General features: G+C 31.2%; 1 protein-coding gene across 1 annotated transcript in view; it reads left to right on the top strand.

Annotated features, from left to right (window-relative positions):
- The first annotated feature begins 313 nt into the window (after positions 1 to 313).
- The window catches only part of AstCC (Allatostatin double C), a 172,058-nt gene continuing 155,302 nt past the window's right edge, over positions 314 to 17,069 (top strand). Inside the window, exon 1 of the mRNA XM_072527966.1 lies at positions 314 to 548. Coding sequence (XP_072384067.1) covers positions 426 to 548 — 123 coding nt within the window. The 5' untranslated portion in view covers positions 314 to 425. The remainder of the gene's footprint in view (positions 549 to 17,069) is intronic.

The raw sequence follows: 17,069 nt of genomic DNA, 5'->3' as shown, positions 1-17,069 counted from the left end.
ATTTTTTAAGACAATATAAAAAAATGTTAGTTCACTTATGTGAAATATTTTATTTTTTTTTGTTGAAATATTTTGTGGTTTCCCTAAATAAATAATATATTCAAACCAATCTAATATATATATACATATACTTTATACTTCAGCATAACCATAATCGCGATATTATGGTCGTAAAATGCAACAGGCAGAAACGATAGCAAGTTGTGGAAACAAATTTCTCGAATCGCGATATAGTGTCCCAAAAGCGTTTGCGTACCGAGCAACCTTTAAAAGCCGATCTCCTCTAGTCCACCCCTTACAGTTTCCCATTTCACTTACACAACACCCTCGAGTAAAGCACAAAATAAAATAGCGCGCCAAAAACTTTCAGACCTGTTGATACTCGTTAACCGTGACATGTTTTGAATTATTCGCGAAAATCAACGATGACCGGGCTGTTAATTTGCATGGTTTTACTAATTTCCGTCGAAGGGCTACCGATAGGAAAACCACCTTTGATAGAAGAATATCCCGATTACCAGCTAGGCGTGAGATATGACGAATATCCGGTAAGTGACAATGATATATAGTCTATTTTTTGACACTTATTGCTCCAGAAACGGATGCTATTTTTCATTTTAATTTGATAAATGTCACGTGGCTTCCTGATTTTGGATACCAGAGACAAACAACGATGACTTTTAAAAATCAAGCATATTATGAAGAAAATCGTCAATGCGGCAACTTAAAATTACAAAATTATTGTCCTTTAATTTTTTACTTTGTCTAAACTTCCTTCATTGTATAAAAAATATTCAAACTTTGTAAACTAAATTTCAAATATAGTTATTTTGATTTTGATTTGTTTTTGTCGTTTTATGATAATCGCTCTTTCTATAACTTATACAGAAACTTAAGGATATCGTTAGAACCTAATAGAAAATAATTTTATTTGTGTAATATCGACTGATGTTTTTATAGGAAGTAGAGTATATCTGAATTTATCAGATTATTATATATATTATATATTATATATTATATATTATATATTATATATTATATATTATATATTATATATTATATATATATATATATATATATATATATATATATATATATATATATATATTATATACTATATATTATATTATTTATATATGTTAAGACTTTTTTGGTATATTATTTATTTCGTCTATCTTTTTAATATTTGGATCTTGGTTGATTGTAGTGGTGTGTCTAATTTTTATTTACTTACACATACATTTGATTGTTTTAGCTGTTGTATGTTTTCATTTTTTTTCATTTTCTTATTAAATTATAGTGTAGATTATTGTTGACTTTTATACGTATTTTTCATGGTTAATGGTGGTGAATTGATAGTTTTACGTCTTTTAATGGATTTTCTGTGGACAATATATAACCTATTTAATTTTTATTTCGTTACGTTTATTTTTAAGTAATTTTAAGTAAGTTTATCAGTAAATTTAGACAAAATTAAGGCCAAATGTAAATGTTCATTTTTCTTCGTCAATAGCATTATTGATTTTTTCATTAATGAATTCTATATTATGAAATTACGATCGTCAGTTTTGGGGATATAAACTTGAATTATATTTAACATTATTATCATCTTTATTTTTAATGTTAGTTACTTAATTTATACCAACGGATATAGACAACCCAACATCTATGTTTTAATTTATTGTATTATGTATTCTATTCATTTTCGTTACCATGTAATAGAATTAGTTCAGGATATAAAATAGTAGAAGGCCTCTGAATTTTTTTATATGCATCGATTTGCTTAAAATTGTTACAATAGTTAAAAAATAGCTTAAAGATCAAAATCTCTCCTATGGAAATATGTACTTTTCCTTTTGGGGTGATAACCATCCCAACTCAGGGATGTAAAAAGTTTATATAAAAAAAAACGACGGTGGTCGCTAGAATAGTAACGTTTAAGACAAACAGTTCAAAAGCGTTGTTGAACAGCAGGAGGTAAAGCCTATCCGAAACTAACAAACATAGATGTAGGGGACACGATTGAGATTGGACAGATCTAAGAGGTCATAAAACTTTTCTTGAAATCGATTTTCAAAAAATCTTCGTCAAATAAGAAATGAACAATTGCCTAATATTATATCAACTTTTTACAATAAACTTGTGTACTATGTAGAAGAACAGAAATTATATTCTAAGCATCAAATTATTAAAAATGTTGGTGATCCGATCATGTTAATTATGTTGAAGAAAACTATTCTAGAATAAACGTTTTTCAATAAGTTTCGACGGATAAAAAGTTATGTCTTTAAGTTATTTTGGAGCAATGGTGTAACTAGATGTGTTTTTGTAAAAAAAACAAAAAGCGAAATAGGTTGTGAAAATTGGAAAAGTAGTAAAAGGGAAAGAAACTAAATCTCCAGTACTCTGTGATAATAATTCTAATTATAATTTTAAACATTAAAAAAAAAAAAAGTCTGTTAAAAAAAGTTAAAAGACAAGAAAAAAATCTGAATTTTGGTTTCGTCAAAGAAATCTTCGCATTTCTACTTTGGTGATTTAAAAATTTAACTTTTGCAAAACTAAAAGGTGGTGTGTATTTAATTTTTTTCAAGCCCTTCTGTTTAAAAAGGGTTAAGCTGAAAGGGCTTGAAGATGGTACTAAACGCATGCGAATACAATCTTTAAACAATCATATCTCAATTAATTTGTAGTGTATAGAAATAAATAAAATAAATTCTTCAGTAAAATAAGCTGTTTTTTTGTATTGTAGCATGTTTCTGTATCTCATTTTGGTTGTTGAGTTATTTTGAAAAAATGGAGACGTTTTGAGAGATTACGAAAATAGTGTCTTCATATTAAACTCGGATATTTTCAAAAATAAACCTTTAAAACTAGTTAAACGTAAATAAACAACGAATAATATAAACCAGGATGGTTTTGGCGGGGGTTGGTTTTGCAACATTCTGCGTCACAAAAAATTTAGGCGGACATTACTTTATTTATAACTTACCTTAATTTTTTGCAAGTTTCAGTCCTTTAAAAAAAATTCTATAAGTTTTCCATAATAAACTTACCGTTTTCCGGTTATTCAACATCATATGTTTGGATTTTTTATTCAATTAATAAAAGTATACTTTTGAACAGCCATAATTTCGTTAATATTGAGTTTACGGTAATAATAAAAAACAAATCTTTGTTTTTTATGCCTAATTTAATATCCAAACAGTTTTCCCGATAAAATCTAAATTATTGGAGTTCTTCGCGAAAAACCGCTTAAAAACATACTTTCTTATTGACAAATTGTGAACTTTCAGTCAAGAATAATAACTTTAAAAATATTGGTTTTTCGAAAAAAACTCCAAAGAACATTTTTGTTTTCAAATTTACTATTCAGGCGATTACAATAGTTTTTTTGATAAACTTTTTACACCGCCAAGTTGGGGTGGTAACCACCATCATTATTCTCTTTGCCTTTATGCCTATGCGTGGTCGGCTTCCCGAATTACATTGCTTCATAAGTGTCTATCTTGGGTCATATCAATATTAATACCCTTTACCGACATGTCCTGCCTAAGCGTCTCCCCCCAGGTTTTTTTGGTCTTCCTCTCCTACTACTTCCAGGAATTCGCATATCAGCAGTTCTTCGTATTAAGTGAGTAAGGTCTCTACGTTAAACATGACCAAACTATTTTAGCATATGCTCTCTCATCTTGGCAACAATTGGTACCACCTCTAAGACTTCTCCTAATGTACTAATTCCTAATTTTATCCTCTTTTGTCACTCCACTCATCGATAAAAGCATTCTCATTTCCGTCACATGCAATCGTTGTTCCTCTTTCTTTTTAACTGTCTAACATTTAGTTTGTACATCATAGCTGGTTTTATAGCTGTTTTATAGAATTTTCCCTTCAGCTTCATTGAAATTTTTAAAAAACACACAACACAACTCGTTTCCTTCCACTTCATCCATCCAACACTAATTTTACTGCATGCATCTCTATTTATTCCCCCATTACTCTGCAACACAGATCCTAGGTACTTAAAACTATTATTTTTCACAATCACTTCACCATCCAGATATATTCTGCTATATATTCTATCATTCTATTTGTACTAACTCCATCTTTAAATGAACATTCCAAATACTTTATTTTTGCCCTACTAAGTTTTAAACCTTTTTTCTCAAGAGCTTGTCTCCGCTGTTCCAGTTTTCGTTTTAAGTCTTCTTCTTCTTCTTCCTTCTTGTATGTAGGCTTTAAAGCCTGTTTCTTCTTCAAATTTAGCCTCCTAAATTGTTTAAATTGTCGCACCATCTTTTTCTTGGTCTGCCAATACTTCTTCGTCCATTTGGTCACTTATCTCGCGCTATTCGTATTATTCTATCCTCTGTGTTCGTTCCACTCCTGTTTCCGTTTTGTCACCCATCCATTTATCTCTTCTATATTGCATGATCTTCTTATGTTTTCGCTTCTCTTTCTATCCAACAGACTTATCCCTAATATTTGTCGGAGTATTTTCATCTCTGTTGTTTCTAGTAGTCGTCTCGTTTTAGATGTGTCAGCTCTTGTCTCCGCCGTGTATGTTAATATTGGTCTAATTGCTGCTTTATAGATTCATGTTTTTGCGTCCGTAACTAGTTATATCTATTCCCAGATATCTAAACCTTGCTTCCTGCTTTATTATTTTCCCATCAATTTCGATTTTATATTGTAGTGAGTATTTGGATGTTGTCATACATTTGTTTTTTTCTGCGGATATTATCATATTGTATTCCTTGGCTGTTGTATTGAAGATGTGTGTTAATATTTGAGCTCGTCTTCTGTCTCTCTCAGCGATTAATGCGGCGTGGTCTGCATAACATAATATTTGGATTTCTTTGATCCCCATTCTGTAGTCATGACGAATTAATACTGCTTGTATTATTTCGTCCATGATTATATTAAAGAGAAGTGGGCTTAATGTGTCACCCTGTCTGACTCCGTTTTGTACTGGTATACACTGTGTTTGTTTTCCATTTATCTTTGCCTGTATTCGATTATGAAAGTAGATGTTTTCGATGGTTTGTATACTATTGATTAGTATGTTTCTTTTATACAGTAGGTGTAAGACGTCTTCGACTTGATCGAAAGCCTTTGTCAGGTCTATAAAACATAGATATGCTGGTTTATTGTACTCGATGGCCTTTTCTGTGATTTGTCTTACTACAAATACGGCGTCTACGCAGGATTTTCCGGATCTGAATCCTTGTTGTTCATCTGATAACGTTGTTAGTTTATTAATTTTGTTGGTTAGGACTTTTGTGGTAAGCTTATGTGCAGTGTTTAGTAGATTTATAACTCTATAATTGTAGGGGGCTTCTTTATCTCCTTTCTTGAGCATTGGTATCATTATGCTGTTTCTCCATGCGTCTGGTATCTTGCAGTGCAATATTAGTTTTTGTATAAGTTTTGTCATCTCTAGGGTTATACTTTCTCCTCCGTGTTTTAGAAGCTCGTTGGTTATTCCGTCTGGTCTGGTCCTGGTGACTTTCTATTTTTAAGTAAATTTATGGCTATTTCTACTTCCTGAAAACTTATTTCTATTTCGTGTCTTAATTCAAGTACGTTATTGTGTTTATTATTATTTTCCTTTGCTTTAAACAGCTCCGTCAGGTATCTTTTCCATTCGTTTGCTGGTACATTATTGTATTCCTTCAATTCTGCCATTTCTTTCCGTTGGTTTCTTATGAATCTCCATATTTGTTTTTGTGTACCGTAGAAGTCGCTTTCCATCCTTTTTGTAAACTGCTCGCAGTGTTCATTTTTTGTTTTTTTTTTTACCAACTGCTTTGTTTTATTTCGGTTTTTCTATAAGTGTCTCTATATTCTGGGGTATTCGATGTTTTTCTATTTCACTTCACTATTTCCTACTAACACTACATTATCAGTATAATTTAAGCACCACGGATTATTACCATGTAGTTGCTCTGTTATTTGTTCTAGAACTAATAGAGTAAATAAGGAATAATAAATATATGGTAACCACCATAAAAGGAAAAGCACATATTGGCATACAGTAGATTTAACATGCATATAAAAAGAATTCTGAAAAGAAAACCGTCATATCCTGAACTAAATCCCATAAACGATTATTTTCACTTTATAAAAGTCTCCATTTGCAGGCAAATATAAATAATATAAGATTATTGTTGACTACTGGTTATAGCTCAGTATATCTGCTGCTGGGAGTAGACTGAATGCCCACTAACACTTTTTAATAAGAAAACAATATAATGTACGTCATTATTGGTCGTACGTTTCGTGATCTTTTTGAGCATTGTGCATTAATATTATCAACAATTATTTTCAATGTTATTTGTTCTTCGTCTAGAAATTGACTGACCGTCTACAAATGATTTAATACCTTTATCATAGTAAGTGGGAAATATTCCTACTAGTATACACAAATTGACTTTGTAACTAATCCCATAACTGAAGCCAAGCTTTGACAATAGCGTTGTAATAACTATTGTTTATGGTAAAATGCTAAGGCGATCGTCACGAAATTAGCGTCACGAAATAGTTATGAGAGTCAATTTACCCGACGCTGTTATACGGACTCCCCTCGTCATAAACTACACTTTCGAGCAAAAAAATCGACTCAAAAGTAAAATAAGTTATATTTTTTGGCTACGTTGTTTGGCCAGTGTATATCCACACATATATAAAATTAAAAGTAAAATATAGTGAAAAGTACTAATTTTTATTGTAATGACACCAATATTTACAAAGTTAGCAAGTAAAGAACATGACAAAGATAACTTAATATTGTATGTGAAAAAACATCTTATGAAAGAAAGTTATTATGTAATGAATATAAAAGTAAATTAACACAAAAATTAAAATTAATACTCGGTATTTCTTCCTCTACGTTATGTTACATTTCCATGCGATTTTTTAAGGACCTTAATAAATTTCTGACTGATTCTCGAGGAATCGCTTCCCACTCTTCATCTATTGCGGTTTTGAGGTTCACCACTGTCACTGCTGCTGGATTACGGACCCAAACCCTACATTTCAGTTCATCCTATAGGTGCTCGATGGGATTCATATTCGGACTCAATGGAGCCAAGTCCATTGTTTTTATATTGGTGTTGTCCAGGTAATCTTGCGTAATTCGCACGGTGTGAAAATCGAGCGTTATCATGCATAGTCATGATGCCGTCGCCTATGTAGCCGGTTTAAGAGACAACATGGTCTTGGAGAATATTCATAATGTAACGTTTTGCTGTTAAACCCTCTCCGCGACCACTATCGGGCACCAACGCAAGCTCCTTTTTTCTGTCCAAAGATATACCGTTCCAAAACATATACGAACCACCTACATAACTTATTGTTTCGACACTGCAGCACTATGCAAATCATTTTTAGAGTCTTCGATAGATGCGTTATATTCTGTCATTGTTATACAAGCCCAGTCGACTCTCATCAGAGAATAAAACTCTGCTTTATTGGCCAAGGTCTCAATTACGTGTTCTCGGGCAAACTAAAGTCGATTTTGTTTTTAACGTGCGTTTAATTTGGGACCTGTGTTAATTTGTCTTCGCGTCAAAGTGGCAGCCTTAAGTCTTCTCCTAACTATCCACTGAGTGACGGTGACACCTCATACATTCCTCAAGGATTATTAGCTCAACTCCTATCGTGTGCTTATTTCCGCAAGGCATCCAAGACAATGAATTGATCATTTCTCTCTGTCGTTACACATCGCCGACCCGAACCTGGTCGTCGACTGTAGCTACCGGTCTCCTGGTATCGACGGTAAACCCTTGAGAGTTCAAACTGCATCATAAGTATGTGATCGGCGACAGTCCTCTGACTATAACCCTCTCGTAATAATGCAATTACCTGAGCCGCCTTAATTAGTATATGTTGTATTAGTCCTGGGTCTATATTACATAGAACATGCTCATTACCATGTTTGCTGCATTCCCTGTGCCATACAGAAGGAAGCACATTTTACATTACGTTGCCAATTTGCATACAAAAATTATTTTTTGGAATCTCTATAATGGATAATATTTCTGAGATATAAAACAAATTCAAAGTGTTCCAGAAGGATCAGTCCAGAGAAAAATACTCTATTTTCTTTCTGTAATTTTCATTATTTCTCCGCAGGCAAGTATAGTGTAGTGAAGAATTTACTACAATATTTTAAAGAAATCAAATAGAGGAATAAAGAAAGAAAACCTAATAAAGTTAAATAATATGTACAAGCAAAAATAATTACGAGTATATAAAAATAATATGTTACATCTATAGGTCAAATAAGCTAATATATGTATAAGTTAAATGAAAGCACTCAATTAGTGGGTTAATTTAGACGTGTCCTCCAATTTTATGAGTAACCAGTTTCCAAGATAAAAAAAAACATCTCATAAAAAATAAAATATATTATAACTATAGTCTGCATTAATTTACTATTTACTTACCAATTCTTTCAATTTTTGTTGATTTTTATAAATAATGTAAAATTTAATTTCATAGAAATTTATTTTATTTTAATTTTCGTTATAACCGGTTACCGATCTTTCTATGTTGATTTACCGTTCCATTCGGTTTCTGCTTTTTTCATTTTCTATTAACTGCACATACATATATTGTGATGTCCAATATTTAACATAATTTTTACAAAAATCGTTTTGCATTATTTTAACTACCAGTCAAATATTGCTCTCTCTGAAAACCGTATTAAAAAAGGCGTGAGATTGGAGAGAAAATATTATCGTGCCAATCTGGGATACAATTCTCCCAATTTTGAAACTCCTCATAATATTATTATGTGAAAAAATGTTAAAAATTACCTTAATTATTATCGTTACTTCCTTAATTATCATGAGACAACATGAAATTGTAAGAATATTGTCCAACTCCTACTTATTCGCCTGATCCCATTTTATTCTAGTAGGTATATTTGATTAAATATTGTCTACAACTCGTAAACGTGGGGTTGAAATTTGAGTTTCTTTGATGTTATGAAGTTCAATCAATTACAGCTCCCAAGAAGACACCGGTTTACTAAAGGAACGAAAATATGAAAATCAAATGCAATCAAAGATACAAGCTATATATAGTATTTATGATTAAACTTGCCATCATCTTTTTGTATAGTTTATATTATGGAAATAACATCTTATTAGTAACTTTTTCTTAATTTTGAAATTTGAATTATTTTAGTTTTTTATTTGTATTAATGCTTGTTTCATGTTTCTCATTCTTAATTAATCATAACTTTTTATATATATCGTGGATCACATAATATATATATATATATATATATATATATATATATATATATATATATATGTAGATATATATATATATATATATATATATATATATATGTAGATATATATATATATATATATATATATATATATATAAGGAAAAGAAGTCTTTGCTGACAACGTTAGAAAACAGAGCTTTAAGGTTTATTGGGATTTGCAGCGGTGAAATAAGTGTACTCTTTTAACTAAGTTTTAAGTTCGAAAATGTTTATTTTTATCATCAGGAAAAACTGAAATAAAGTGCTAATGTTAGTAAAGCATCCTCGAAACCTATTAAGAGTGTAAAAGGTTATAAAAACTTACGTTATTGAGATTTGGCTTTCGTTTATGTTCTACTCACATGTGACAATATCACGCACCACTCATTGATTAAGTCATTAATTAAATAATCTATAAATTGCATGGTGTAAAAGACCAAACTTGACAATTATTATTACTTTTAACACATAAGAAAAAGACAATTACAACAATTTAAAACGGCCACGTGTGCCGGCCAACAGTGGAGCGTTAGGTTAAGAGTAGCTGTCATTCCTGGACATGGCAAATAACAGATCTTCTTCTTGTCTTCTTTGTCTTATGTAGTACTACTAATATTACACATCAAAATTTAACAAGGATTGTATTTAGGTTGAAAGAATAATTTTTTAAGATGAGAATATACTAAATGAAGAAACCTGGAAACTTTACAATGACTCAGATGTTGAAACATCATTGAAATGTGAATGTGTATCCAAATATAATAGGTAGAAGTAAATGGAGCTTAACTGATTAATGTCACTCCTTTTGTTCATTGCGTTTGAATTTTGAGCAATGAATGCCATTTCTAAGAAGATTCTTTTTTTGTAATTGGATTCAGTAGCTAAAACTTTGACCGATTCATAATTCATTATGTGATGTTCTTTATTTACATGTTCTGCAAGGGCAGATCTTTCCGGATATAGTCTGCTGTCGCTTCGATGACTGATTAAGCGACTACCTAGGCTACGAGTGGTTTGTCCCACATATACCAAATTACAATTGTTGCAAGGAATCTGGTACACTACGTTGGAACAATCTGTGATGTCACTTTTATCTTTGACTTTGGAATATATTGATCTTGCAGTAAATGAAGTTTTAAAGGCTATTTTTAAATTAGTGAAATCTTTAAAAAGTCTTGTCAGTCTGGGTGTTATGCCTTTTATGTATTTTAATGAAGTATATGAGCAATTGGCATTTTGTTCTCCACTTGTGACAATAATTTGCACCTCATCATTTTGGCGTGCTATGTTCGGGGTCAAACTAAATAAGATCTTGGTGACTAGGTGTTTTGGGTATGAATTGTCGATGAAAAGGTTAGAAAGGATTTTCAGGTTCTTCTGATGGAAAGAAGGATCACTGATTGCTATGATTCTAGCTTTCATTTGCTTAAACAAATTGATTTTAATTGAATGTCTATGATATGACCAACAGTTAAGGGAGCGTCCAGGACTATGAGGTTTTCTATGCCAGTCGATAATCAGGGAGTTGTTCTTTGTTCTGATGAACCGGGTATTATGAAAGGGGACTAAGCATAGATCATCCTCATGTTCGATTGTGAACTGTAATAGAGTTATTAACAAGCATTAATACAAATAAAAAACTAAAATAATTCAAATTTCAAAATTAAGAAAAAGTTACTAAAAAGATGTTATTTCCATAATATAAACTATACAAAAAGATGATGGCAAGTTTAATCATAAATACTATATATATATCTTGTATCTTTGATTGCATTTGATTTTCATATTTGTATATATATATATATATATATATATATATATATATATATGTATTTACATACATATATTTAATATACAGCTAATTATAATTAAGCTAATATAATAATATAATACATTACTTTAAAATAAAACACATTTATTCATTTTTAAAGTATAATTGTCCAGTACTTACCAAACAGTACTGATATTTTCCCTTACCTACATAGTACCTACTCATTGAGAAATAATTGCATATATTTTGTACAAACTTATAAACAAAGAATGAATTAATGATAAATTAATGAAATTGAAAAGAAAAATACTTAATACTTAAAAAAGTGTGTAAAGCATTTAATTCCTAGCTACGCGCTTCCGGTTTACAAAGCTATCTTCAGAGCAATGCTACAACAGATACTGATGGCAAAAATGCAACACCTAGAAGGACAAATATTTTTTAGAATAGTTGTTCATGAAAGTAAACATTTAACTATTCTTATTTTATGGTAAGATAAATAAATTTGCAACGATATTTTCGTTAAAAAATTAATAATGACTGGCCCCTCCTAGATTTTCTATCGTTAATCGAATTAAGTAGTCTATCATATTGCGAGATACTCATTCAGATTCTTCTTATGGTATTCCACAGGTCTTTTAAGTTTGCTTGAGAACGTGGTAATCGATTTACTTTTTGACCTACTAAATCTCAGACGTGTTCAATGGGTGACAAATCAGCTGATCTTCATGCCCACTTTAAAGTTTTTATACCAGATTCTTGTATAAAGTCCATGGTTTTTTGGACAATATGGGGTCTTGTGTTATCCTGTTGAAAGAACGCATTTAAAACGATTTATAAGTAGGGATGTAAAAACGGTTGCAGTACTTCACTAATATATCGTCGAGCTGTCAAAGTGCCATTAATAAGAACTAGAGGTGATTTGCTTCCCAAACACAGCCCCCCTATCAAAATACTTGGTTGTTTTGTTATGTGACGTTCAACAGCCAAGTCTATATTTCGTCTGCCACATCGAAAACGTATTACTTCTATGCGCCCATCAGGGCCACCCAAACAAAACCTACATTCATTACTAAAGTAGACAAAATTCCATTGACTATTTCAGTTTTGCGGAGCTCTGTATCCTCCTAAGCTTCGAGCCTTATGCTCTGGTGTCAAAGGTAATACCAAAAGTGGACGGTATGCTCTCAGTTACATTTAAAGTAATGTTTGATTAACTACTCTTCTTGAGACTACCTTTTCTGTAGCTGCAACTAAATCGTCTTTTACTTGATAAACACTTTCCGTGTATTTCTGACAGCAAGAAGTCTAAGATGGTGCAAATCACGGCGTGGCAATATTCTACGACGCCCAGACCCTTCACGACGCCGATAAGTCTCATCATTGGACCACCTTTTTTAAATTCTTAACACCGTTGTTGGATTAGATTTTGCCTACAATGCGTCCTTTTTTAAAGTCACCTAAATAACGAAACGGTCGACGACCGCGAACTATTGACATTTTTAAATTAAAGACAAACCAAAATGACAAAAAATTATAAATAAACTAAACTTTAATACACAGAAATAAACTTTCTTATCTTTTTGTTTTTGGGAAAAAAAAAATGAAAAGAACTTCAGTTCTAATTTATTAATTTATTGTACAAACTTACCTGTTGCTTTAGCTGTTGTTTCTTTCACAGTTTTCAAGGTATCTGCTTCAAGCTTAAAATTTTTGAAATAATAACACATTATATATGATCTCACGAGATTGTCCATCAATAACAGAATTAGTCTTTCTATTACTTTCTAACGCCATCATTTAAAGAAACTGCCACAAACACACTTAACTATCCAAAATAATAAGAAATCTGAAAATTAACAGCCGCACTTCACTTTTGTGTTACACACCTGACCACTGGGAGGAGACTGATGACAACCACCTAATCCACCCTAAGCGGACTTCAATTTTGGGTTTGTGCGCCTCGCAAACTTAAGTGGCGTTGACAGTAACAAAATAAAAACGATAATAGCTGCATGTGTATCCTACGACGCGACGATACAAAAGAAAATTTTTTGAAAGATAGGATTAAGAAGATTTTTTGGGTTTTTTTTTATAACAAACGAAACAAAAGGAAACATATTTTTACCAGGTAATTTTAATAGCATATGACAATATAAATCAAGATTTCCTAATACAAAACAACTAACAGTATTGATAAACCTACTCTAAAAGTATAAAGTTCCCACTAAAGACTACGTCAGGGAGATGCCCTATAATGCATCTTATTCAAATAAGATAAAAGTCATCAAAAATAATAAGAATTAATATTCAAGGAATAATAATTATTAAAAGTATGCAAATACCAGCCTTTGCAGTAATACAAAATCTAACAATGGGAGAATACAACATTAAGGAGGTAAAAACTTTACATACTTAGGATTCCTAGTCACTTCTGATAACAACGTTGCAGAGAAAGTGAAGAGGTAAATATGCATTACCAACAAATGCTACCATCTCTTATTTAGACAACCAAGGTTAGGTAACGTCACAAGCAAAACAAAATGCCAAATATACAAAACCGTTAAAATACTGGTACTTACATGCGGTTTAGAAACCTGGACACTCTTTAAAAATAGATTATTAGCAAGCTTTGCGAGAAAAATCTTGTGACACTTACACAAACTCACAAATAAAATGAAATTTAGTAAAGATAAAACTTTGAGCTATACAAAATATACCAGTATCCAGATATCCTAACATTAATTAAAATACAAGATGGTAAAAAAAAATAAGCAAAGAGGTGCCAGTAGAAAAAAAACAAGGGGAAGACCGAAGCTGAGATATATATACAACAAATAGTAAATGTACTATAATACACCTAAAAATAAAAAACTGGACAAAAAAACGAATGGTCGAAACAGATTACAATGGACAAAAATCCTAAAATAGGCCAAGATCCAAAAAGGGTTGTCGAGGCGGGGATGATGATGATGAATTTTAATAGTAGAAAGAAAATATAGTTTGTACAAAGAAGTGATAGTAATACATAGCGTAAACAACAGAAAGCAGAACGGAAAAAGAATGCTAAAATTTTATTTAATATAAAACTTATCATATCTAATATATTCTACAAGCACAAATTCACCAGAGAAGTGAAGAGTAGAGATCAAATATCAATAATTGACTATAATTGAATATAACAATAATGGACACAAAAACCAATAGAGAACCAGAAATAGGTAGTAATCACTTTTTATTTAAAAAAAATCACCAAAAAAAAATCAACAAGCATTAATTCCAGCAATTATTAAAGTGGAAACTATAAAGAAATACAAACTTATGTAAAAAATACAGCTGAGAAATACAAAATAGCACTAGAAATAAAATTTAATAACAATAAAGAAATCAGCAGAAATACCAGTGTAAAATATGTTTATAATATATATCTGAATTATTATTATTTATGAGTGAGACGGATAAAATTAAAGTATCTACACACCAAGGGTGTTATTAAGATGATTACGCCAGGAGAGCAATATAATCCAACCAGAGGGCTTCTGGCCCGAGGGATGGATGTTGCTCGATAGGCGTAATCATCTGGTAATAGCAGAGGTACATAAAAGATTTTATGTTTCTCTAGTAGTCTGAGAGTTGTTGATATTTTGGCGTTTGTTGATTATATTTTGTAGTTGTCAGTGGAATTTATATTCAGTAGTTACAGATTTATGTTATTTATTTATGGTAACCGTATCCAAGCTAAAATAAACAAATAATATGCAAGTGACAAATAAAAAATTTTTTCGATTTCCAAAAAGACAAAAATTTTTTTATTTCGATTTTTATATCGATATTTGAAGTATAACTTAAAACGTTAAATATTTATTTTATTTTATTTTTTAGAAATAATATAATCTGATCAACATAAGATCAATCAGCAATTTTGTTTTAACCTAATTGAATTAAGTTTGTTCCTAAAGCAAAGGTTCCACGCACTAGTGTTTCCTACGGTCGAATAATTTATCTACATTATAACTAATGACATTCATTTTATTAATTTAAAAAGGCTTTGTCCCTGTGAGCCTTCTTACTATATCTGTGTTTTCCAGTAGCTGGATGGCCTTGACGCTAACATGTTGAAGCAGTCGTTTTTGGTAATTATTGGCAATCTTATACTTAGCTTACACTCTTCATTTGAAGGTTTCCATGAGAACGGGTCATTTCATCCACTACGTAATCGATATGCTTAGAGCGATGTTGATTTATTAAATACATTAACTCTACCCTAAATGCATTTTTATAGTACGTAATCATTTTTTCGCAGCCATTTTTGAATTCCTGCCTTTCGGCTGTTTTAAGTGGGAATTTGTTCACTCCGGTAACTATGATATGATTGTCCATAACGATGACGCAGTTGACAATTGACCCAAGTTTCGTCTAAATAATAGATTTTTCTATTTCATTCACGGAACTTATTTTAGGCAGATAGATGCGATGCCATGTAATGATTTCAGGTTTTTCCATCAACGCTGAATTCCTGTTGTACTTAGCATAAGTAAATTCCAATTATGAAACTGCTTACGCAAAGTTTCACGACTCATTTGGGGAATTACTTCATTAGTTTTTATTGAAGAAAAGATTTTGTCTAGAGTACGAATTTCCTTATTAAAATAAAAAGAATGTACTGTACGTCTTATTTCTGAATTGTTATATTCATTAAATTAAATTTGTTTTCAACCTCGTAGATGTGTCTGTACTTCACTTGAGCGTTTTTTACGAACAATCCTGTAAACAGTGGATGACGATACTCCTGTTAGAAATTCACAACACTTATTGCCTCCGTCTGGGACAATGTTTTTCTCAAAAACTCATACACATTAGACACTGTTTTTTTAGCTTCAAGTCCTAACCGTTTGCGATAACTTTTCACATTTATACCCTTCCCCTAGTACTAGGTTCTTCCATTTTTATTTAATTAAACACAAAGGCACCCGTATACTTCTAACACACGATGTACTTATAACTCTAAATATATACTAACCATATACGCACCATTTCTCAGCTACTGACACACTTCTTGGTAACCTTCATTACTAAACGATATGAAAAACCCAACCAAGCACGCTCATGAGTCATTTTATTTATTATTTGCCAGACTATAGTAGCCAATACAACTCTTTATTTTAAATTACATGTCTTCAAGAACTCGATTCTTGAACTTCAAGTTTTACACGATTTGTTTACATGAGATTTTCAGCGGAGTTTCGCATCAAGGGTCATGTCCAGGTATTTTGCTATATTTGCATAAAAATATAAACTTTTTCTAGTAATACCGGCCCTTAAAATTTTTATTGTACTGTAACTATAATATCTCATAGACTGCCTTTATTGCCTCTGTCTACGTCTTATTTCGTGTAGTCATATCATTATTTTCGTCAGTGTTTAGACAAAGTTAGAAGTGAGTAATACTTAGGCCATAAAACTAATTGCGTAATATAAACACAGACTCACGTATCTAATAAAAACGCTTATATCAACATTTTCAAGTTTTCTGACAATTGGGTATATACAACCTAGACGCCAAGTTTTAAGACATTTTAGTTTTGTATTACGATGGCAGCAGACGTTAAATAATCAGTTTATTTAAATAAAGTTTTTGTGGCGAAAACATGCATGCTATGGTCTATTTTTTTGTTATTTGTTTATAAAATATAGAAGGAACTTGCCTTTCTACATTTTTATTGCCAGGTTGCATTTAAGAAGCTCGTGTTGTTATTAGATCATCAGTTCTCTTTCTTTTGGTCTTTTACCGACGCCACGCTAAAAGGCTGAACGAACGTGGAATCGTTGACCTAAAATGTCAAAAGTAAGTGCGAAAAAGAAAATTTATGTTGGAGTTTTATGGTTGACCAAAGATACATTTATGTTATTCATTTTATTACTTATACTTAATTGTCATTTATTTTGATTATTAAGAAGTTAAATATTTTATTTTGAGAATATTATGAGTTTGAAATATAAATTTTTTTGAGAATA

Source organism: Diabrotica undecimpunctata, chromosome 4, assembly GCF_040954645.1.
Source record: "Diabrotica undecimpunctata isolate CICGRU chromosome 4, icDiaUnde3, whole genome shotgun sequence".
Classification (NCBI taxonomy): domain Eukaryota; kingdom Metazoa; phylum Arthropoda; class Insecta; order Coleoptera; family Chrysomelidae; genus Diabrotica; species Diabrotica undecimpunctata.
Note: the sequence above shows the minus strand (reverse complement) of the source record. Positions and strands in the feature narration are given on the sequence as shown.